At 40.4% G+C, this 25,563-nt stretch overlaps 1 protein-coding gene across 1 annotated transcript in view; it reads left to right on the top strand.

Annotated features, from left to right (window-relative positions):
* fmn1 (formin 1) overlaps window positions 1–25,563 on the top strand; it is a 314,864-nt gene that overhangs the window by 164,865 nt on the left and 124,436 nt on the right. Inside the window, 5 exon segments of the mRNA XM_055640724.1 lie at window positions 5,398–5,486; window positions 8,204–8,333; window positions 9,518–9,664; window positions 14,578–14,637; window positions 15,443–15,563. Coding sequence (XP_055496699.1) covers window positions 5,398–5,486; window positions 8,204–8,333; window positions 9,518–9,664; window positions 14,578–14,637; window positions 15,443–15,563 — 547 coding nt within the window.

Raw genomic sequence — 25,563 nt, 5'->3', positions numbered from 1 at the left:
GTTCCATTGATGTAGCTCTATTGGACTTTGGTTAGGCTGCATCTGAAGTATTGTGTGCAGTTCTGGTTACAGGAAATGTATGGAGGCTTTGGAGAGGGTGCAGAGGAGGTTTACCGGAATGCTGCCGGACTTATAGGTTTTCAGCTATATGGAGAGATTGGATAGACTTGGATTGTTTTCTCTGGAACATTGAAGATTGAGTGAAGACTTGATAGAAGGATATAAAATCACGAGAGGCTTAGATAGGGTAGACAGTCAACCAAGGAGGCAATGTCCAATGCTAGCTGGCATTGTTATAAGGTGAGAGAGGAAGGTTTAATTGAGATGTGGTGTGGGCCTGGAATGCATTGCCGGGGTTGTGATGGAGGCAGATACAATAGTGGTGTTTAAGAGGCTTTTAGATGGGCATCTGGAAGAGCAGGGAAGAGGGACATGGAGTATGTAAAGGCAGATGCGATCAGTTTAAATTGGCATCATGTTCGGCACAAACACGTCCCCCCCCCCCGTGTTTTGAGGGGTGGGGGACAATCTCCCCCACGTTTTATAATCCGGACTTTATCAGATGCTTTCTAAGAGCTGAATCGGCCCATTCATGGGGCCTTTCAGCGCCCACCGCGGCTTACATTCAAATTGCTGCATTGAGGCGTACGAGGCTTCCGATGTTGAAGTCCCCGCTGGTCGATGGAAGATCCAGCGAATGGGCTGATTCAACCCTCACGATTCGGGCCGGACGAAGCCGCTGATGCTGGAGTTCGGAGTCAGTCACCAACCACGTCAGCTCCCGATATTACCGGCTATAGTTCCCACGGCCGAAGACTCGCGTGTGTGTGCACACGCACGCGTGGCCGGCAATAAAATTTGTACCCCACATGTTTTGATAGCGATTCTCGTGCCTGCTATGTGCTATCAAAGTGGAAAGAGTCAAACATTTTGCACTGACGACAATAAAACTATTCACTCATTTTGTAAATCCTTGTAATTTTTATTAGCTCAGATTATATTCAAAACTTAGATCAGTAAGTTTGGACCATAAGGGATTCAAGAAGTACAAGAATAGTTTGCTTGTGAAAAGAAGACTTTTTTGCTTGTCTTTAGTATCAGAGGGATTATGCAATTGACTTGTAAGATGTGCAACTTACTGGAGAGCACAAAATCTGTACAATTACTCAGACGGTACCCTATATCACTAGGATTCTTTTGCTACCTTAATCTCCTCTGCTCTAAGGCACCAAGTTTTGTTCTGATTGGTGGAAGATTACAAAACCTATGAAGGTTTAAAGAATCATGAGATCTGCAGATTGGTCTTCTCGCCTGTCAGTCACCATGAAGGTAGCGCCCCTTCCGGCACCCGCTGGAGATTAAAGCCCTGGAGGCGGGGCTGAGTCTGTGAGCCCATCCAGGAGTCGCCCGTCCAGGAGCCGCCTGCCGAGAATAAAGCTGAAGAAGCGGGATGTGGGCTGTATTCTGCGGGTGGGGGTGGGGTGTGTTCGCGGGCAGGGGTGGGCTGTGTTCGCGGGTGGGGGCTGTGAGCGCGACAGGCGCCGGGTTAGGGAGCAGCTGAGTGAGTCCGGAGCCGGGTCCTGGAGCCAGGAGTGCGGTCCCCCTCCTCCTGAAGCTGTCCTGCTACCCGCGCAACCCTACAAACCCCCTCCCCCCCCACGCACCCCCCCCCCCCCCCCCCCCCCCCACACGCATCCCCACACACCCCCCCCTCCCCCCACACACCACCCCTCCCCCACACACCACCCCTCCCCCCTCACACACACCCCCCCCCCACACACACACCCCCTTCCACCAGCCCCCAACAGCCCACCTGAAGCCGTCCCGCTACTCTGGCTGCAGGACACTTCCCGCCTGAAGCCATCCCCATCCCCCGGCTACAGAACGCTCCCACCATTGCGGTGGGGGAACAGGTGTGTGGTGGAATATTGCATTGGGTTGCGTTGTGGGACCAGGCCTCCCATGTGACTGGGACCCAACGGGCCCCACTTAGTCTAGTAGATGACAAAATTAGAACAAAATTTGAGAATCATTGTAGATGGATTGCTCATGGAAGCTTCTGGGACATTGGCTAGAATTGTGCTAGAGGAGGCTTTAGGTTCAGCTAGTCATCTCCAACTTATAAAAGCTCAATTTGTGTACAGTCCATACATATGTGCAAGCAATTGGATGGATTTCCGGCTGCTGCAGGACTACCAGCGTATTCTGCTCTGCATTTCCCACTTGCAAACTTTGTTTAGTTTGGTTGAGAGGTACGGAATGGAATTGAGTCCTTGTTCCCACTGAGTCCATGCCAACCATTGATCACCCACACACTAGGTCTATGATATTCCAGTTTTGCATCCTACACACAAGGGACAATTTGCAGAAGCCAATTAACCTTCAAATCTGCTCATCTTTGGAATGTGGGAGGAAACCAGAGCACCCGGTGAAAACGCATGCGGTCACGGAGAAAGTGCAAACTCCGTACAGACAGCATCTGTAGTCAGCTTTGAACCCAGGTGTCTGGCGCTGTAAAGCAGCAAATCTACCACTACACTACTATGCTGTCCCACTGTTCAGGTTACGAACCATTCACAGGAACTGAACCCTACTGTAACCTTGGGAGGACATGTATTCCTTATGTTCTTCTCACTTCAAAGATTACTTCAAACCTTTCAGGACTGCTATCCTAGATGTTCTATCTTTTCACAAATGTTACCAAATTTCTATGAAAATTAAACCTCTCACAATCTAACCTGACCATCATTGTTAATATGTGAACATTTACAAAAAGTCAGTCCTGTGCTTTGCCTTTTCATTTGATATTTCTGCAACTTGATAAAGTGGCGGCAGTCATGTTGGAGATTAAATTGTGCTATAACGTAAGCCAACATGCTTATAACTCACCATTTACTATTTTAAATGGAGGAGGGGTGATGAACAGGAAACCAATCAAAAGTTGCAGTCAGAACCTTTTTCTCAGGGTAGAAATGTCCAACACTAGAGGGCATAGCCATAAGGTGAGAGAGGGAAAGTTTAATGGAAATGTGCGGGACAAGTTTTTTTACACCGAGAGTGGTGGATACCTGGGCTATTGCTAGGAGTGGTGGTGGAGGCAGAATTGATGGTGGTGTTTAAGAGGCTTTTAGATAGGCACATGGGACTGCAAGGAATAGAGGAATATGGATCATGAGATGAGATCAGTTTAACCTGGCACAAACATCATGGGCTGAATGCCCCCCTTCCTGTGCTGCACTGTTATATGTTCAATGTTCTATAATCTGTGGGAAATGGTTATTTGTTTAGATAGTACAGTGAAGCTACTAATGGTAAACCAGCATCTGCAGTTCCTTGCTTCTACCATTTTGCATAAACAAATTGATTTTCCTTTCCTCACCCATGCTCAATTAAAATTGTAAGTGGTGAGTTTGGGATCAGTTTATGTTACGTTCCAGAACAACTTCAACTCTGACATGATTATCACTCAACTATTTTTGTCCACTATTAGAACCCATCATCCCATAGAACCGACCACTCTTTGTGATTGGACTATATGCCCCTTAACATAATTACTATTGTTAATATGTGAATATTTACCAAATGTCAGTCCTGCTCTTTGCCAGCTCTATGTTCAACAAAGTTTTAAATCCTTGCAGTTGCTGACTGATTAGTTATCCATTCCCCAGTGATACACATGGGCCAATGTGCATGAAATGACATGAACACAGCTAAGCTGGCAAATGAGAATGTCACAATGCTGCCCCGCTAGCAGTTTAACAGGACAATAATTTATTATTAAATATGAGAGAATCAGATATTATTGCGGGAAAGAAAAAGTGAAATTAAGTCTTTAAACAATTCAATGAAAATATCTTCTCATTTACTAAGCTCCGCTGCTACCTTTGTTAATTCAATCTGAAATGAATTGAATTGAATCTATGGTTTTGGCGTTCATAAATAATTTTTACTACTTACTACTGACAACATCATATGGAAATAAGCTGAAACAATGACTGAATTCAGGGTGTTTATATATTTCATACATGACCTAAAGCAAAAATGAACAATGGAAAGCAAGTTTTATTTTGTGACCTGCATAGCTTTGCTTAGAGGCTGTGTGTGGTGCATTTGATGATTGTGATAAGATTCTATCAGCTAGGGACCAATGTTGTTATGGTTACCAACAGAAGAAATCTTTGTCCTCCTTACTGGAAAAGAACAACTAATGCTAGTTAAACCAGTGCAGTCTGATGTATGCCACGATACTGCAAATACCTAGTATTGCAAAATGTTAACTTGTTCACATCTTTGCAAACCTTATTAAAATAATGTCCCAGAGATCCACAGGAGTCTTGTTTATTTGGCTATGTTTAGACTAAAAGAATGCCGTATCGATTGACCGGTTGAAGCAAGCACATTTGGACATTGACCAGCCGGTGCTGGTTGCCCAGCCTCGGCCGCGAGGTCGCCTCCCTTCACGGCTCCCTCCGCCTGTCACTCCACCTGTCCTTCCGCTGGTCCCTCCACCTGTGCCTCTGCCAGCCCCTCGATCAGCCGACTTCCACACGAGGTCTGGTCGGGTTGTACGCCTGCCGGTGCGTTTCGTGCCTCCTGTTCTGGGGGGGGAGGGGGTCCTATGATTTCAGAAATCCACTCCTCTCTAGATTTGGTCAATTATTTGCCCAGATTTTGAATAAAATTGTTCACAAAACATTAAAAAAAATTAAAATCAAGCTGCTGCGTGAGTCACAGTGCCACCTCAGATGTCCAATCACAATGGATCCCATTTACATATGACATCACAATGGGACCTCTCTCCCCCTCTCTCTCTCCCCCTCCCCTCCTCCCTCTCTCTCTCTCTCCCCCCTCTCTCTCTCCCCCTCTCCCCCTCTCTCCCTCTCTCTCCCCCTCCCCTCTCCTCCCTCTCTCTCCCTCTCTCCCCCTCTCTCTCCCCCCTCTCTCTCTCCCCTCTCTCCTCCCCCCTCTCTCTCCCCCTCCCCCCCCCCCCCCCCCTGTGTGTGTGTGGAGTGGTTAGTGTGCGTGTGAAGCTGCAGCAACCCCCCCCCCCCCCCCCCAACTGCGCGTTTGGGGAACAGACCCCCAGCGGGTTTGCACTTGGTCTAGTTACCCCTTAAAGCTAAAACTGCTCAGCTGATTCACAAACAGAGATTGTGGCTGGAACGATGAAATCACAAGAGAAGTGACAAAGGATTTTCAAGGTCCAGAGTTGAAGACTACAAAACATTGTCATATCAGTAAATGTATATTTATTACTGATGCCTTCTGGAATACCTCCAAATGTAAAGGGAATGCTTGATTACATTTGAACATTAGGCATCATTATCTGTTTAAAAAGAAAATCACTGCAGTGCTGAAATAGTGTAATGATTGAATTAACATTTAATTGTGTTACAGAGAGCACAAGCAGAAGAGCTGGAAAACATAACCAAATACTATAAAAAGTCAAAAGAGGAAGAGTTAAAATTCCTGGATAAGCCAGAACAGTAAGGATTTATTCTTCTTGTGCTTGTTGAAGGGTAAAAGGAGGGGTCTGAGCTACTAGCCAGGAGCTGCATTCATCGGGGCAAGGGCCAGAGGGTCACAAAGAATAATGTAACTCTAACTTTATTTTGTATCTATGTTCCTCACAACTATAAAATCCCACTGGCATTACAGAATCCCATATGATATCTCATCAACAGTGGTAATGTGGAAATATTAAAACTGTTTCCTGTTGTCATGTTGTCCAATAATGTAATGGCATATATAACTAAATATTGCAAACACTTTAAGTTATTTGATGCTGCATATGTTTAAGCATTTTCTAATTTCTGCCACAAACCATGTCTTTAATAGTTAAATGATCATTCTGCATTCATTTGATCAGTTTGACAATAATCAGTTTACCTTGGATAATTTGTGCTTTTAGATCTATCACAAATAGACACCAACTTACCAATCTTGGACAACATAATCACCACTAAATCATTATTAGTGAAAGTCATCAGTTGACAACATCACTTAGAGTTATCGAACATGGTAAATGGCCCTTTGGCCCAAGTCACCGTGTTGACCAAGAAGCTCCATCTACACGGATAGGTGATGTTTCGAGTTGGGACATTTCTTCAGCTCGAATTATTATGGAAGGTTTTCAAGTTCAGACAGCTGTTGGAAAAAGTCATGGGATGAAACTCCAGTAAAAGCAAAGATAGGTTGGGGAAGACCAGTAGCTCGCTAAGAAGGTTGTCATCTATAATCGTCATCTTTAATCTGGAGTTCTCTAGTTAGACAAAATCATAATCCTAAATTGGGAAGTTTGCCTCAGTGAGAAATTGCAGGAAATTATTAAATTGTAAATGTATTTCATATGGAAGATAGACACAAAATGCTGGAGTAACTCAGCGTGACAAGCAGCATCACTGGAGAGAAGGAATGGGTGACGTTTTGGGTCGAGACCCTTCTTCAGACTGTCCCACTGAGTTACTCCAGAATGTTTTGTCTATCTTCGGTATAAACCAGCATCTGCAACTCCTTCCTACACATAATGTTTTTCATATTATGATTTACCATTCCCTTACATTGAAATGTATTTGACACATTTTTGTTGAGTTGCTTAATCTTTGAATAATTCTTTGGGTAATTAATTTCTTCTACATATTTGCCAACACTGCAGTTTTTGGAATTAAATATGCAAATCAGAAAATTGCAGTTTGGAATCTTTAGAAGTTGCAAAATATTTTGCCATGACCTAGAGTGGATTCTGACAATGTGCAGTGATAGTGTGCTGGGGGTAGAACACTTTTGGACTGAACTATATAGTTTAGTTTAGTTTAGAGATACAACGCGGAAACAGGTCCTTCGGCCTGTTCACACCGACCAGCGATCCCTGCACATTAACACTGTCCTGCACACACTAGGGACAATTTACACTTATTCCAAGTCAATTAACCTGAAAACCTGTACATCTTTGGAGTGTGATGGGAAACCGAAGCTCTTGGTGAAAACCCACGCAGGTCACGGGGAGAACATACAAACTCCATACAGACAGCAGCCGTAGTCAGGATTGAACCCGGGTCTTAGGGTCTCCGGCACCGTGGTCTATGATCAATGGTCGGCATGGACTTGGTGTGCCGATTAACCTGTGTCCATGCTGCATCTCTAAATGCTAAATATATCAGTCTATGTCACATAAGCTTCATGGATCAGTCAAATGTCCCTGAGCTCTAGTTGTAGAACCAGTTTCACTCAGTGATAGACACGAAAAGCTGGAGTAACTCAGCGGGACAGGCAGCATCTCTGGAGAAAAGGAATGGGTGACGTTTTGGGTTAAAACCCTTCTTCAGACTGAACGTCACCTTCACATTCCTCCACACAGAGATGCTGATTGTCCCACTGAGATACTCCAGCTTTTTGTCTTTCAGTTTAAACCAGCATCTGCAGTTCCTTCCTACACAGTTTCACTCAGTGTTGAGATGCATTGTTAAACCTAGGGTGTGGATGATGAGTGACTGGCAGTCCAGGAGAACTTGGCAGCATTCCGATATGTTTTAGTTCTTCGGCTCCTTCTGATACCAGAAACCTTTTTTATGATTGACCATTGGTGATCTTCAGCTGGGGTTCTGTGGACCGCAAGGTTTCAGTGGTCACAGTCTCAAATCCGGGCAAGCAAATTTACCAACCCCTGTCCAGTGATAACTGGAAATGCACTTGAATACTGAAACAAGGTTTTTATTTGTTTTAAGAGGACCTCATGTCCAACTAAGTAAAAGGCCAGAACCACAAATTTGAACAACCATTCCAATCTGTCCTGCTACATAATTTGTGTGACCAATTAGGTCCATTGACCAGAAACAGCAATGTTAATTTTAATGCTCTTATAATAATTAGGGTTTGATTTGAAATTACCAATATAATACCTAATATAAAACTTGATTTTTAGCTGCCTGTTCTACTAATGGAGCAGCTTGAACTAATTAGAGTGCTGGCTATCACCTTGTAATTTAATTATCACTCCATCTCTACCCTGCTGGATCATTCATTGCAGTTTATTAAAGCATATAACAAACCTACTGGAAGTCAAATCATGTGTTTTGTTAATATGTTCAATGAAGTATTATTGCCATTGCTTTTACATGTAATGATTTCAAATTAATTGGTTTCTTTATTTGAAACAGATTAAAACAGTTATATTTGATTCTCATTAACCTTTCTTTTTCAATAGGTTCTTGTACGAATTGTCACAGATTCCTAATTTTGTTCAACGCACAAATTCTATCATATTCCAATCTACTTTTATGGAAGGAATCTCCACAGTCCGCCGCAAAGCAGAGAGCGTTCAACGGCTAAGCAAGGTCTGATTTATTATGTATTATAATCAAGGTGGAATCTAAAAATATATGAATGCCACCATAGGCTGCTAAGATTAATTTTATTTGTAACTGGTGTTGGGAAGAGATTGACAATGGCAGATGTAGAATTATTTTTCATCTCTAGTTATACGCTAGGATGGAGACCCAATCTTCCAACCTACCTCATTGCAGTCATTGGAGCTTTTCTCTAGAACTGTTACGATACAATCATGCAAACTATATTTTGCATTCTGGTGTACTTTGCTCATTGCGCTACCAGTTGTTCTTGTGAATTACTTGAATGTCCTCGTGCATCGTATTATCTGTTTTAATGGGATAGCACGCAAACCAAAGCTTTTTACTCTACCTCAATACATGTGATAATGAGCTGTGGTGATGCGCGGCTGCGACCCGACTCCGGAGCTCGGATGCTGCAGCCACAGGTCCAGTGGACGGTAACATTGGGAGCTTGCGGCTCGCGGGTCCCTGGTGGGAGACCGCTTTTCAGAGCTCCCGCAACGGCAACTTCTCCCGCCCAAGTTGCGGGGTTGAAAATGACCCAGAGCGGGGCCTTACATCGCCCGGCGAGGCTTTAACGGCCACGACTTTAATGGCCGCGGGACTTGCCATCGCTCGCCGAGGGCTCCAACATTAAGACCCGGAGCGGGGCCTTACATCGCCCGGCGCGGGACTTGCCATCGCCCGCCGGGGGCTTTAACATCGGGAGAAGAATGGAACACGGGAGGGACAAGACTTTGCCTTCCATCACAGTGAGGAGGAGATTCACTGTGATGGATGTTTGTGTAAATTGTGTTCGTTGTGTGTCTTGGTTCTTTTCTTGTTGTATGACTGCAGAAACCAAATTTCGTTTGAACTTCATTTGAGGTTCAAATGACAATAAATAATTGTATAATTGCATGTATAAATTGTATGTATAATGAAAACCAATTGGTTTAATGCCGCCTTGATGAAAACACTCTGGAATATCAACATTTTTTTTTAAATGAATTGGCCTTCCTCCGAAATATATCTACAACCATAGATTTTATCTGTTCTCTTGCAATGTGAATCCCTGAATAACCAGGAAAGAAAATTGCAATATTGTTGGTTAACTGCCTAACATATTGAATGTATAAAAAAAAAAAAAAAAAAAAAGCTCACTCATTAATCAAGACTTTTTTGTGCAGATTTTGAAAGACCAAGAAAGTGTGAAGATTGTGCTTGGACTCGTCCTAGCCTTTGGAAATCACATGAATGGTGGGAACAGAACTCGTGGCCAAGCAGATGGATTTGGCTTAGAAATTCTTCCAAAGTTAAAGGATGTCAAAAGCAGAGTATGTTAAATCTCAATTCCACCTATTATCATTGATGAGGAATTGTCTCTTAACAATTGCAGTAATGGCATATTTGAGAACAAGTAGCTGGAAACGCCATAGTATTTACTTGCAAAGCACAATATAGTATTAATTTCTTATGATATAATTGCTGCAAATCACTAACTTGCTGCTACACTGAACTCATGCATATACAACAAGTGGCACAACTTCTGCAACAGTTCACTGCCGTTTGTCAAATAGCATCATTCGCCCTATCTTCTGCATATTATCAGACATTGATCCCTAAACAAAGTTCATATAGTATGTAAATAATTCATTACCTTATTTTATTCTGATGTTAGAAAAACATCCCCTTTTCCTCTATCATTATATGTTGTGAGCTGAACCCTATGTGTCCTCACTTATGTCCCTGACATCAATCTGCTGATGAGCAATGATCAACTTCTAGTGACTTCCATTTGATAAGGTCCCACATAGGAGATTAGTGGGCAAAATTAGGGCACATGGTATTGGGGGTAGAGTGCTGACATGGATAGAAAATTGGTTGGCAGACAGGAAACAAAGCGTTGGGATTAACGGGTCCCTTTCAGAATGGCAGGCAGTGACTAGTGGGGTACCGCAAGGCTCGGTGCTGGGACCGCAGCTATTTACAATATACATCAATGATTTGGATGAAGGGATTCAAAGTAACATTAGCAAATTTGCAGATGACACAAAGCTGGGTGGCACTGTGAACTGTGAGGAGGATGCTATGAGAATGCAGGGTGACTTGGACAGGTTGGGGGAGTGGGCAGATGCATGGCAGATGAAGTTCAATGTGAATAAATGTGAGGTTATCCACTTTGGTATCAAAAACAGGAAGGCAGATTACTATCTAAATGGTGTCAAGTTGGGAAAAGGGGAAGTACAACGGGATCTGGGGGTCCTTGTTCATCAGTCTATGGAAGTAAGCATGCAGGCACAGCAGGCAGTGAAGAAAGCGAATAGCATGTTGGCCTTTATAACAAGCGGAGTCGAGTATACGAGCAAAGAGGACCTACTGTAGTTGTACAGAGCCCTAGTGAGACTACACCTGGAGTATTGTGTTCAGTTTTGGTCCCCTAATTTGAGGAAGGACATTCTTGCTATTGACAGAGTGCAGCGTAGGTTTACAAGGTTAATTCCCGGGATGGTGGGACTGTCATATGCTAAGAGAATGGAGCAGCTGGGCTTGTAGCTTCTGGAGTTTAGAAGGATGAGAAGGCATCTTATTGAAACATATAAGATTGTTAAGGGTTTGGACACGCTAGAGGCAGGAAACGTGTTCCCGATCTTGTGGGAGTCCAGAACCAGGGGTCACAGTTTAAGAATAAGGGGCAAGCCATTTAGAACAGAGATGAGGAAACACTTTTTCTCACAGAGAGTTGTGAGTCTGTGGAATTCTCTGCCCCAGAAGGTGGTGGAGGCCGGTTCTCTGGATACTTTCAAGAGAGAACTATATAGGGCTCTTAAAGATAGCGGAGTCAGGGGCTATGGGGAGAAGGCAGGAACTGATTGGGGATGATCAGCCATGATCACATTGAATGGCGGTGCTGGCTCGAAGGGCCGAATGGCCTACTCCTGCACCTATTGTCTATTGTCTATTGTCTCTGACTGACCAGAACTTTCTTACACACCTGCAGTCTCTCTGTGGCTGACAGAGCTTTCTCTTCAGGGCAAATGCTTAATGCCGCAAACAACTAAAGTTTTAGCTTTCAGATTGATCTAACATTCTCCTCACCACCTGGACTGAGCAAATAGGCCTTGGCTCTTCCCCATCACCTGACTGCTATATATGTCAACTGTTGTATACAAATGTAAGAATGTAAAGGGCCTGTCCCACGAAGCGAGTTTACCCAAGAGCTCTCCCGAGTTTTTAAAAAAATCACTTGTGGTATTTTACGAACTCCTACGACCTCCCACGAGTATGTTCATAAGCTTCTACAAGCTCCTACGAGTAAAAAGGAGCAATTTTTTTCATCATGAGTATTTTTTTACTCGTGAAGTTTTTTCAACTGTGAAAAACTTCACGAGTAAAAGAATACTCGTGATTAAAAAAATACTCGTAGCCCATTACCTCCAAAGATGGATCCGCACATGATTCAGTCATTATCTTCTAGGGTAGCAGTAAAGATTATGATTTTTTTTCCATTGGCTTCTTCACTCTGCATTTTGGAGAATGCATAGCGTTCTCCAAATTGTATGTGCAATGCATGTACAATTCTCCCCCAAAGTAATGTAGAATACCATTAACTCTGGAATAATGCCCAGCAATTGTTTCCGAAGTTCTAATAATTGTAACTTTGAGCTGCTCTATTTGAGACCTGAATCTGACTCTTCTCTAAATGCCCATATTCTCTGCCTGAAGCACAGTGGGATTAACTCAGCTAATGGGAACTTGTCCCTGATTATACTAAAATGCTTGCTGAACCAGAATAGACATGATCTCTACGTTCGGATAGAATCTCTCAAACAATTGATACTGCCCACCATTTTTTTTCAGATCCTGTGATCCTTAATTTACTTTCCCTGTTACAATACTTGTCATACTATTTTGTCACCTTGTCAAATCACTGTGATTACAGCAAAAGATGTGTACTTGCCCGTCAGTATTGAGGTACAATGGTAAAACACTTCTCAGTAGTAAAACTTGACATTGATAATAAATGTCAAAACTTGATGAACCAATATATTGAAATTATAATGGCACAGTAAAAAAATTATAAGCTAAATATTCTCCTTATGGTGTTAAATAATCTAGAAGAGAAGATTTCAAAAGCCTTTTTACATTTCATGAACGAGGAAACGGCATTTACTTTGGCACATAAATTGATTTCAGCCTTTGGTAACTATAAATTGAGTATCAGGTGCAATGTAATTAACCCGGATCTCTTGAAAATAACTAAAATAATTTATTGAATAAAATTATAGGACCAGGAGTATAGCAATGTTTCTGAAGTACAAAACACAGAAGTAATAAATTGAAAGGTCAATGTAAAATGCTTTGGGAGTCCAATCTGATTGTAATAGGTTTTGTAAGAGCCTTTTGAAATGATTTGTAAGTTTTTTTATGACTTTTACAAAAAGATTAAAGTTATCAAGAATGCCAGAATAGAGTTTAAATGGTTTTAATCATATTTAAAGTACATTAAATACAAATAAATTTGGAAGGATGAGAAAGATCACCAGCTCTAACAAGATTGCTTTTTGAAACATTTTGTTCATCTGGTACTGAGACGTAAAAGACCAAGGCCAAATTATAATTAATTGCATCATTTGTTTTTTTAAACAGATATATGGTTTAAAACAAACATGATACTATTGTAAGCTGTTTGTCGCTGTTAACTAAAATGGAGGAATTTAAATTTTCTTAAATGCAAGCCAGCTTTTGTACGTTAAAAGAAGCAAATAAAGTAATCAAATGTTAGTAAGACAAGTAAGTTACTGATGAAACTGTTTCAGGATTGAAAATGTTCAAACAGTTTGGCATTTTGTTTCATTACATTGGTGAAGTTTAAAGGTTGTAAAATTCAGTCAAGCAGACCAATTACACAAGACCCTTGCTTGTGATGGGCAAGATTTAGGATTGTTGTGCACTTCAGTTACGACTTGCAATTTGTTCAATCAGAAAAAGCTTCAATGTGGAAACGTTTAAATCTGTTTTCCGAGTGAACTCTGGCACATAATGGTAATCCTAAAATTTGGCTGATTAAGTTTAGGAAAATTTCTGCTTAATTGTCATACTTTTAAAATATATTTTAATGTTTCCAATTAGATAGTGCACGGTTTCACGGCATTTTTTATCTTTCTGTTGCGTAAAATTAATTTTCGGCTTTTTATCTGCCAATCCTCTCCTAATTATTCTCCTTAAGAATTGCACCAATCTAAGGCCTTAAGGATAAATGTTGTTCATTGGGTTCTTAGCACATTGCATGATTTCGATGGGGAAGAAGAAGACAGGATCGGATAAATATTTTGTATGTATTTTTCTGTTATTCAGCTTTTAACTGAAGGCATTCAATAAAGATTTAAACCCAGTTGACCGCAAATGTTGATTAATGTTCCTGTGCAAAACTCATCCTCGTATCCTAACCGGAAAACTAGGATATGAGGATGATAAACTGGTATTTCACACAGATGTTCGTGATGCCCTACATACAGGAGGCTAAATCTCTGCCAGTTTCCTTCTATTGTCAATCCAACAACTGTGACTGGGGCTAGACAACAAACTATAATTTTTGCTCCTTTAAAACATATTATATTGTCAACCTGGATACTCTAGATTACAATAAGGAAATTGACTGTCCCACTAGTGGTTGTGAACCACCCCACTTATCTCACCTCATGACCGTTAAGTCAAGTCCTGGATACCTGAACGTTCAGCAACTATTTAAACAAAAAATCATGTGAGCCTCAATCTTGCTAGGAATTGGTTAATTCCTCAGAATGCACTGAAGGAGGAGGGACAATGTACCATTAGCCTAATGGAGACAATGAGTAGACTTCTGGCCCCTTGAACTCAGGAAAGATCCATGGCAGAGATCTGCAAACTGTCTTCATAGTTTTTAGAACTGTTAATTTTTTGCTGAATTTATAGTGAGGAATTTCAAATAAACACATGCATTTGACATGATCTCAGTTTCTATGTTAGTTTATATTTTGTTAAATGAAAAGTAAGGCATGCAATTAGAATCTGAAGAAAATATTTAAACCGGCGCCAGTTTGCTTTTTTAGAAAACTGTGTTATTTCCTTTTTGGCGTTTCAAACCCAGGATGAAATATGCCTAATAGTCATTCAATAGGCAGCAGAAAATTGTAAGATTACACAAATGCTTTGCTTTGTATTTAATATTCACAGTAATAGTTTACAATATTTTTATTTGCTGTTTTAGGATAATCAAATCAGTCTTGTGGATTTTGTTGCATCCTATTATTTGCACCATTTTGACAAGGTAATTAATGGACCTTTATTTGACTTTCTGTTACACAAAGTTGTAAATGTAAGTTAAAGCAAGTAGTGATTCAAAAGTTAATTCCGCTTGTCAGGTATCCCTTCTTTAAATCACAACACAGCACTTGATGATACAAGAATGAACAAAAATAAGTATTGCCCACACTACCACATCCAGACATCTGTATGCTGTAACACAACTGCCTTATCATAAACTGAGAGCATTCTTTTTTGATGTGTTAATCTGCAGAACTATGTTGTTATTTTCACCTCTTCCTATGGATCTGAGTGTGTAATACAGTGGAGCAGTGGTAGTGTTGCTGCCTGGCAATGCCAGAGACCCTGGTTCGATCCTGATTATGGGTGTTGGCTGTAGGGGATTTTGTACATTCTCCCTGTGACTATGTAGGTTTTCTCCGGGTGCTCCAGTTTCCTCCCACACTCCAAAGAGGTACAGGTTGGTAGGTTAATTGGCTTCTGTAAATTGTCTCTAGTGTAGAATAGCACTACTGTGATTGCTGGTCGCCGCATATTCGGTGGGTCGATGGGCCTGTTTCCGCGCTGTATCTCTAAAGTTTAAAGTCTAAGAAGGGGAAGGTCAATAAGAAACTCAATGGTTCACATTTGAAACAGATGTTTGTGATACACCTGATCTGGTTCTCGAGAATCCCTCAAGGAGCAAACCCAATCCATTTCTGCCAGGGTAAAATCCCGACTGACTTCAGATGATAAGGGTGCAGAAAATTGTGTAAAGTTCTTAAATGGTATTGAAACTAGGTTTTAACATTTCATTCTTCATGTAACAGGATGCAGGAACAGACAGAAGCATATTTCCTTTACCAGAACCCCAGGAATTAATGCGAGCTTCACAAGTTAAGTTTGAGGATCTCACAAAAGATCTCAGGAAATTGAAAAGAGACCTTGCAGGTATTAAAGTTTTGTTACTTATAAATTATTAGGTATCACTAAGTGTTGAGTTTGAACCTGAATAAACATGATATTTACGTAGATATAAAATTTCCCACTTGCAACTAGGTGTTAACAAATTAAAATAATTAGTGTTAATAAGGAATAAGGAAATAAAGGAACAAAGAATTACACCCTAGATTTCCTCAATATTTTGGCGTATTTATCATTGTACCCAATGAAAACTGATCAAAATAATAATTTTGCCTTTACAATAACGTATTTTTGTGCCATTTATGCCATTCTAAATAGTTTGAAATAATATCTGCAACTTTAGAGTCAGGTGATCGCAAAGTCATATTTTATGGTATTTTGTCAGCAATTTTTAATTATTATTATTTTAAAATCGCCTTCATTGAAAATTAAATTGATTCTATATTTCTTTGAATATATTTAAAGGCATCAGTATGTGTGGCATTAAAAAACCTGCACGATTGTACATTTTGAAATATCTTGTTCAAGTGTTCAGGGCCTTAAACATGAATGTTCATTCTTAAAGAAGGAAGTTTAAAACTTTCCTTCAGTCCCGATTGTTTGAACAGATTTCTGCAGTTTTTTCTTGATTTTGTAATTTCAATATGATCATGAAATTGATGGAAAGTTTAGACTTAAAGCAACATCGTCAAATTGAGTGCAAAATACGTTCTCAATTACACCATTGTGTTATTTAAACTGAAACAAACCAGAGTTAAAATATTGTTATGACCATTGTTTTGTATTAACAAGTTTTAGATGAAACGGTTAGGCCTAGTCCAAAGAAGAACTGTTTGTTCATTTTAAGATGAGTTCTTAATGTCAAGACTTTGCTGAATTTTTTTGAGGTAGCTCACTTATGAGGTAGTTCATGCAAAACAAAATTAAAGAGGTAGTGTCAGTCAAAAAACACATTTCTGTAGATTCCAAAACAAAGAACTGAGAAAGTATCAGTTGTTGTTTGTTCAACCCCAGGACACAGAAGTGCTCTTGTCTTCTCCCATCCCTTGGCTCTCATAGAACCCTTGCCCTGCCCTCTGTATTAGTAGTTTGTGCAGAAACATGATATGTGTTTGATCTCCTCTCCTCTGTCAACAGGTTTCCAACATTAAGTCCAGCTACTGTGTCATTCAGACCTACATGTACGCCACAATACATTATATTTCAAAAAGATAAATGGGCCTCAATTAATGATACTTTACCTTTGGACTAAATGCATTGAAACTTTTGATTTAAATGTATCTTTTAAGACATGGAAATACAATAGCGGGTTTCCAAAATTTTATCAAATTAAATTGATAAATGCAAACATTTTAATTGGCAATATGAAGCTATTTGTATACATGTCATGCTCAGTAAAGAATCTTAAATTGTACCAGATTTAAGTTTAGTTTAACGTACTATTTTCACATTTTACAGTCATTTTAATTTATTGTGGCCATTAAAAGGTTGTGGCTGCTGGCAAAATATCAGTGAAAGTTTAAAGCTAAACCAGATGTGATTAGAGACTGACTCCCAAGAAGCATCAAGCTCAACTATCCAGACAGACCCACTGGCTTCAGATGTGAATGATTTAAGTAATATTAACTAGTGTTGCCCCTATTACAGGGTGCATAGAATTACTTTATGGTTTGATGGTGTGAGTTTTTTGAGTGTCAATTCAGCAGACGTTTGTCCAACTGCAGAAGGGAAAAAAACATCAATAGTTTATTTTAGTGAGATGCTCAAGAATAGTTTCCAGGTTCTGGACCGCTATTTTAATTCCCATTATTATAATCACCCAAATGGACAAAAAAAAATCCCTTCATCCTATCAGCAACTATTTCCTTAGACTATCCCTACTCTTTGTAGCAGCTTGCTTGCTGGAGTTCTTAATCAGACATTTCTACACGGAGCTCCCCAGCTGTGGCAGGATCATACAGTGGGAGATTCAGATGGTTCAATTCGAGCATGATATAACTCAGAAGATTAACTATTTCAAGTCCATGTTCGACGCACTAGGGTAGTGAAGCATTGCCATTCGCAAGTGAGGCGACAACATCTGTGATCATTTTTTTTTGCAGCCTATTACCACCAAGCACAGGCTCATAGAGGCTATTGCAAGGTGTGCCTAATGACAAAATGGTGGACTTTTGCAGCCTTTCATATGCACCATATCCTCTTTAGTGAGAATTTTTGTTTTCAGTAGTGCCATCTGTGCTTGTGATGCAGTTTTGAGGTGCTGACCACACAGAAGCTTGTCTTTCATGAGGAGGGTGCAGAATATTGAAGGAATTTCAGTGTTATGAGGGAAGTTGGATCCACAGTGTGAGCTCAGCTATTCCAGAATAATGAAAGTTACACGTTCCTTTAAATTAACTGAATTCCAGTTGGAAAATACTTCTGCAAATGTTGAGATGTGACAGAGTAATGTGAAGCCATGGTGGTGCCTCATTAGTTCTGGAAATTTTACTTTCCCGTGACACTCGGGGAGAAAAAAAAGTTTGAAAAAATATAATGTTGATGCTTCTGTTAATCACCTCATAATATTTTACTGCATTAAGGACATTATATACATGCAAATTGCTGTTGTTGACCTTGTGTATTGTTTTCATTGTAATTTGGCAAGAGGCACCTTCCCTAAAGACCCTGGATGGTGTAACCTTCTGCCAAGAACCCTTTTTCCCCTCTGCCCGTCTCTTCTAGCAGCTTCTCCTGCTCTACAAGATCTATCTTTATTCAGTTATGCTTGAATCCAAGAGCAAAGGGTACCAGGCCACCCATGGATAGAAGGAACTTGTCTCACCAAAAGCCCTTAAAACATCAAGCACCAGCCAGACCACACCTTTCAGACTATTGAAACTCTAGACAAATAAGGGAAAGTTCCAAAAATGCATAGAATTGAACCAGCTGTCAGAAGAAGTAATCCAGCAGCTAATACTTAAGTAGTTCTTGATCTCTTTAAGTAATGCTGGTGGGAGTCCTCCATGCATAGACTGCATGTTCAGCTGTGAGAGCTTAAAATGGGCTGAGACTGATGCATGCCCATTGCAAATGGCACTACTGGTTTCAAACCAGTTTTGTGAATTAATTGGCATCGTAACACACTGCTGGAAAACTGCTGGCCATTATTAACTGGGTGGACACCAAGAACTGTCTCAAAAATATATCCAGCACAGCCATCACAAGTGTCACACAAGACCTGATCTCTGACCGACTGATGTCAAATAGTGTTTCAAAAAGCCTGCTGCCAGAAAGCCCAATTTTTCCCCAAAGTGGCTAAAAACATGTTATGCACCAGATTCTTTGTTGGTGTTTCTGAAAAATCTTTTTATAGCTGCATTTTCAAAACACTGCTCTTGTTGTCTACTTTGATATTGTTTGCATTGGGACATGCCACTATTTCACTGTTCTTTGACGATAAAAGCTGAACTGGCGCCTGTAAAATTGGATTTATGCAAGTAAATCTGATATTGTAATGTTAAGGATCTCCCAAATAAAATTTTACAGAACAAAGAATAATGCACTATAATCAGTGCTATATGATGTAAATGATGCATTAGGGAAATGAATCATCTGTTTATAGTAAACAACGTTTTCAACTAATGCAGATTAAAGATTTGCTCATATCTAAATCAGAGTTGTTACACAGTTCCAGATCTGTGCACATTCCTGGGTTTGTTTTTATTTGTATGTTATATCGTTTTTGATCATAAAGCTTCTTAAAATCATTGATAGCTCCTTATCAAATTGTACTTTGAAGTCTTTGATATTTGCCTGAATGTGTATTTAATTGATCATGAAAATGTTCTTTAGTTTGTGATTCTAATTAGACCACCACTTCAATGATCATTACAAGTAGTAAGGAATGGGATTTCATTCAGTTCCATGAATGTACAATGCCGTGTTAGTTAATAATGCTTTTAGTAAGTCTGTTTATTGTCTGCACAAAGATCCATTCTAAGTTTATACAGTTATAGGATGATAGGATTTTGATGCTGATAGACGATGGCCTACGAATTGGCACAAGATAATGAAAGTATTATGGCTACAGATAGCGACAGCTGCTCCAATATTTTCTGATTGTAGCCATATTAGAATAAGTAAGAGGAACAATTAAACTATGGTGTGCAATCAAAATCTTGAGATGATCTTTGATATTTAACATTTCACTAAAGATGGTACTAGGATTGCAGTGTAAAGGCCATAAGTTCAGCTGTTGCAAGTTGCAGCCTGAAGTCAATTTGAAATGTATTATTTTTCCAATCTAAATGAAATCCATGGCAAGTTTGGGAGACAGAATTTCCAAATCGGTTTCCTCTTGCTTTACTGTTTTTCAACTGGTGCATCGCATGAAGGATTATACCTAACAGAGCAGCACTTGAAGTAACAGATGTGGGGCCTGATTATGTAACCGTGTACAAATCTCAGAATGGATTCTAGGATCCATTGAGCAAGTTGTAATATTTATCCTCTAATAAATAGACCAATTCGGCAAAACAACAAAAACAAATTGTAGTTGGCAGCACATCCAACAGGGAAATAAATTGGCAGGCACATATTTCAAGAGCCTTCTAATGGCTGGAGCACAATATAAATCTTTGTTGATACTTAAAATCATGGACCTATTCCAAACCAAGATGTAGACACAAGGAACTGCAGGTGCTGGTTGGCAGAAAAAGACACAGAATGATGGAGTAATTCAGGCAGCATCTCTAGAGAATATGGATAGGAGGCATTTTGGATTGGGATCCTTCTTCAGACTGATTGTGGTGAGGGGAGAGAAAGCTGGAAGAGAGGAGGGCCAGGACAAAGTATGGCAAGTGATAGGTGGATACAGGTGAGGGGGGGGGGAGGATTGATAGGCAGATGGTTGGACAAAGGTCAAAGATGAAAAAGACAAAATATATGAGATATGGATAGAAGAGATTAAAATTGTGCAACTAGAGGAAGGGGATAAATGAGTGTAAGTCCAGGTGGGGCACAGGTAAGATGGGATGGGGGATGGGGGGGGGGGGGGGGGGGGGGGGGGGGGGAGGGGAGGGTGAAGGGAGATTTGTTTGTAGGTCAGTTACCTAAAATTGGAAAATTCAGTGTTCATACTGTTAGGTTATAAGCTACCCAACGGGAATATGAGTGCCATTCCTCCAGTTCACAGGAGGCCACACTCTGGCAAAGGTGGAGGCCCTTGACAGAAATGCCAGTATGAGAATGGAAATGGGAGTTAAAAGGGTTAGCATCCGAGAGATCCAGCAGGCCTTGTTGGACCGAGTACAGGTTTTTTGCAAAACAGTCACGGACTCTATGCTTGGTCTCACCAATACACCAATATAAAGGAGGCCACAGCGGGAACACCAAATGCAGTTGATGAGGCTAGAGGAGTTGCATGTGAACCTTGTCAGGGGAAGTGGTTGGTTTGGGTGGGAAGGGATGAGTGAATCAAGAAGTTGTGGAGGGAGTAGTCTCAGCAGAAGGCAGGAAGAGGTGGCGATGGGAAGATGTAATTCATAATAGGATCATGTTGAAGGTGGCGGAAATGTCAGGGAATAATGTGTTGTATAGTGAGGCTATTGGGGTGAGAGGTAAGGATCAGGGGAACTCTATCCTTGTTCCATCTGGGAGAGGGGAAGTGAGAGCAGAACTACTGGACACACAGGCTTCCCAGATGACACAGTGGATATGTAAGTGATGTTAACAAAGCGACACAGATAATCTCACACCATTTGTCTTTTCATCTCTGGCCTCTCTGTCCCACCATCTGCATATCAAAAAACCCCCTATTTCCACCAATCACTCACCAGGTTTTGTCCTGCTCTTCCTCTCTTCACGCTCTTCAAGCTCCCCCCCCCCCCCCCCCCCCCCCCCCCCCCCCCCCCCCCCCCCCCCCCCCCCCCCGCCCATCCCCATAATCAGTCTGAGGAACCGTCCCAACTAAAAACATCACCTATTCATGCTCTCCAAAGAGGCTGCCTGACCTGCTGAGTTCCTCTAACACGTTGTGTCCAAACCACGATACTTTGGCAAGTCAGAAAGAGTCAGATACTCCCTCACATTTAAATGAAAGTGTAGGTGCACTGCTTTCTAAGTATCATTTCCATGGGAATTTTTACTTATCTTTACATCCTTTACATCTTTATCCTTTACAGATCAACCCAAAAAAATTAAGTCGCAACTTCATTCCACTTTATTCACTTTCTTGATTTGACTTTGCTAACTGCCAACTCATCATTGATTGCTGCTGCATGGTATTTTGTTGAACTCTGGTTTACATATTGCCAACCATTGAACACTGTGCTATAGACACCTGAAATGATTTAAATACGCTAATCTTCATGCAGATACATGATACCTTGTTCATCCATCTTTTTGGATCACATTTCTGCAGAAGTGATGGGTTATGATTTTCAAATAAATCCATGTCTTTCTTTGGCATTTGCAGTCAAGGAAGGAAGACTTTGTTGAGGAATTCATCCCATCATTCCCATCTGGATTTTCCCATCTGGAAATACTCCATTTGGATATTGGCTACCTCCATGGCAGCTTTGTGGTCAAGATAGTTAATTGTCTTTAACTAAATATAGTACCTTCAAAGATACACTGTTTTGTTTAATGGATAAGATCATTGAACACCAACCTAGAAAGTCTCCCTGGTCATCATCCGGCTCAATTTCCATCTATAATTGAGAAAGATAAAAAGACACCTTCAAATGCCTGTCTGGTTTGGGATCTCCACGCAGATCCTGACTCATTTCCCATCCATTTCAGAATTGGCAGTGATACGCTGATATGACTCTCATTGTTAATCTGGTATTCTTTTTAACCATGTTACTGGTACTACCAAGAAAGCTTTTAAATAAGGCACAGAAGTCACAAAATAGATTCTCCTTTAATGTGTTCATTGCATGACCTGGATAAATTAGACCTTGTAGTGTCATTGCACTAAATATTTAATTGTGGACTGAAATTATTCATATTAAATTAAAGGTATGCTTGTGATGTTATTCACCATGGATATGTTGATTAATGACCATAAGAATTTGCTGAAATGTTTAATGGGCAATTTTTCTTTATGGCTTGGTCTTTTTTGTTACTTGTACTGCATTACTTCTGTTACATCTCAATGCAGATCTCTGTTGTGTGCACAAGGTTCCTCCCTTTTACCTTTCTTAGCTCTGTACATCTGGCTGACTTTTGTATAATCCTCATATTATAGCTTACTGTCCAGAGCCAAAGCTACCTTTCATTACGAAGTAACACTGGCCCTATTGTTGCTTGTACTATGCACACTGGCCTCCAGAATGACATGCAAGTAAGCAAATGAATCAAGTTCTTCCAGCAGAAGTGAAGGTTATAATAGCACCAAGCCTCAATGCACCAGATCAATTCATTTCGCCCCAGGAAGTGACTACCTTAATACTCTGACACAGAGTGGAAATGAATTTATTTTTCATTGTTACCAGCACTGTAACTGGTTAGAATTACTAAACCCAAAAATGCTATTTGATGATCTGATGGATTTAAAAAACTCTGCAACTATATTGGGTTAAAAGAGACAGAAAGACTCCAAATTCCAGGAACAATAGAAATCTGTCTGCAATGCTATGTTAGATTAAGTCTTAACAGCGTGCAATCATTTAATCGTGTATTAGAATAAATTGTTGAATCTTCCAAGGTATTACAGGATGAAGGTGTCAATATTTACATAGTATGGCTGATTGGTTAGGTAGAGCAATGTGACATTTAAAAAATCCACAATACCAGGAGCAGAATAACAACGCATTAATATACACCTAATGGACTATATTTTTTATTGATGGAACTTGTACAGGAATTATTTCAAAAATATCTGTCCTTTCACATTCTTTACAATATGATATTAGAATATTGATATTAGAATAACAAGAATGTGTGGAACAGAGGAAAAGTAATGTAACTTTCTGTAATCCTCGTGAGTGGGTATTTGACTTACCTGTAAAAATAAACACACTGGGCAAAAGCTACCAAATACCTGGGTTTGAAGCTAATCGTGTTTTTAAATTGTGGATTGTAATAAAATACAAGAGTTAGACAAGAAAATGTGAGCATTTTTATTCTATCCTTTATAGAGTATTGTGTGTATGTAGTCTTACTGGAGCCACGTGCTTAAGATACATTTTGTCAGTAGTCCACCATGGGCTGTTTAATTATTCTCAGCCGTTAGTATTCCAAACTAGCTCTGTAGGAGGTAGGCACTATCTTTGCTCTGATAGGTAGACGAGGAAAATCATAAATTGGAAGCTGAACATGATGTGAAATCTACTTGTTGCCATAGCAATACAAGACAGGGGCTGCATAATTTCAACATTTTATCGCTTTGGTTTATTGGGTGTCAGAAAAAAATAATGTTATAGTGTTAGAAGACAGTGTTTCAGATTTAACAGTGGTCGTTTTAAAGGTGCTAAAGAAAACCATGTTTCCAGAGAAATCTGTAAGGACCCACTGCTATAGTATTCCTGTCTGTTGCAATTTCACTTTGCAATCTAGAGTTCCCATCGAGGTATTATCCCAAGAGGAAATGTAACAGAACAGCACTTCCATCCGCCAGCGTCATGACATTTGGTCCCCTCTGCATCTTCCAGAATTAGCCTCATGATCATGGGTGTGATCTTTAGGTGTTGGATATGCTATAGATAGGAATTTGCCAGATCATGGAGAGGAAGCAATTAACTGCTGCAGCATTTAATTACCTACACACAGCAGAATTTTTTTTTCTTTTCATTTACTTTAGGGTGTTCTCATATCAACAATATCAATAAAATATGAGGCTTTTGTGACACCATATCTGGAATATTGAAAACAATTTGGTCTTCTGCGTAAGAAAGGATATACTGAAAATAAATAGTATGCCATGAAGAATCACCATACTTTTGAATAGGGTGGTAGTCCATCACACAAGCAAAAATTAAACACCCGAGGTTTCTTCTTTAGAGTTTAAGAGAAAGTGTGGTGACATTTTTTTTAATCTTCAAGGGCTTGGCAAGGTAGATGCAGGGAGGATAATTCCCCTGGCTGCGAAGTCTAAAACAAAAGGTAATGAAGTAAGGGATAGACACTTTAAGATCAAAATAACAAGAAATGTCTTCACTCAAAGACTGTGGAATCTACATAGGGCTATGGAGGCACAGTCACTGGTTCTATTCAAAATGGGATTAATAGGTCTATAGACATGCGAGGAAAGCAGTAATGGTGAAAAGGAATGAAAATTATGTTTGAAGTAGATTAGCCATGACGTTGTTGAATGGCAGAGGAAAATCAATGGTCTAAGTGACCTGTTCCTTCTCCCATTCTTAGGTTTCTCTTATAGTAGGAATAAAGATGTAGACGATTTCCTGAATGGGGAAAAGATTCAGAAATTGGAGGTGCAAAGGGACTTGGGAGTGCTGGTGCAGAATTCCAAAAAGGTTAATTTGCAAGTTGAATCAATAGCAATGAATGGATGAATTAATAAGTTTATTGGCCAAGTATTCACATACACGGAATTTGCTTTGGTGCTCTGCCCACGTGACAACATGACATACAGTGACAGTTAAGAATGATACACAAAACATTAATAATAAAACATTATTGATGTGTGAATTATTACGTGTGAATTAAATAAAATACCAGAGCAAAAGGAGACTACAGATTTTTGGTTATTGAGTAGAGCTACTAATGGGGGAAAAAGTTGTTTTTATGTCTGGCTGTGGCAGCTTTGACAATCTGGAGTCACCTTCCAGAGGGAAGTGATTCAAAGAGTTTGTGGCCAGGGTGAGAGGGGCAGAGATGATCTTACCCGCTTGCTTCCTGGCCCTTGCAGTGTACAGTTCGTCAATGGAGGGAAGGTTGCAGCCTATAATCTTCTCTGCTGATCGGACGATTCGCTGCAGCCTCCAGGTGTCGTGCTTGGTGGCTGAGCCAAACCAGACCATGATGGAGAAGGTGAGGACAGACTGCGATGGCTGTAAAGAATTGGACCATCATTACCTGTAGC

Source organism: Leucoraja erinacea, chromosome 9, assembly GCF_028641065.1.
Source record: "Leucoraja erinacea ecotype New England chromosome 9, Leri_hhj_1, whole genome shotgun sequence".
Classification (NCBI taxonomy): Eukaryota; Metazoa; Chordata; class Chondrichthyes; order Rajiformes; family Rajidae; genus Leucoraja; species Leucoraja erinaceus.
This window is presented reverse-complemented; position numbering and strand designations above follow the sequence as displayed.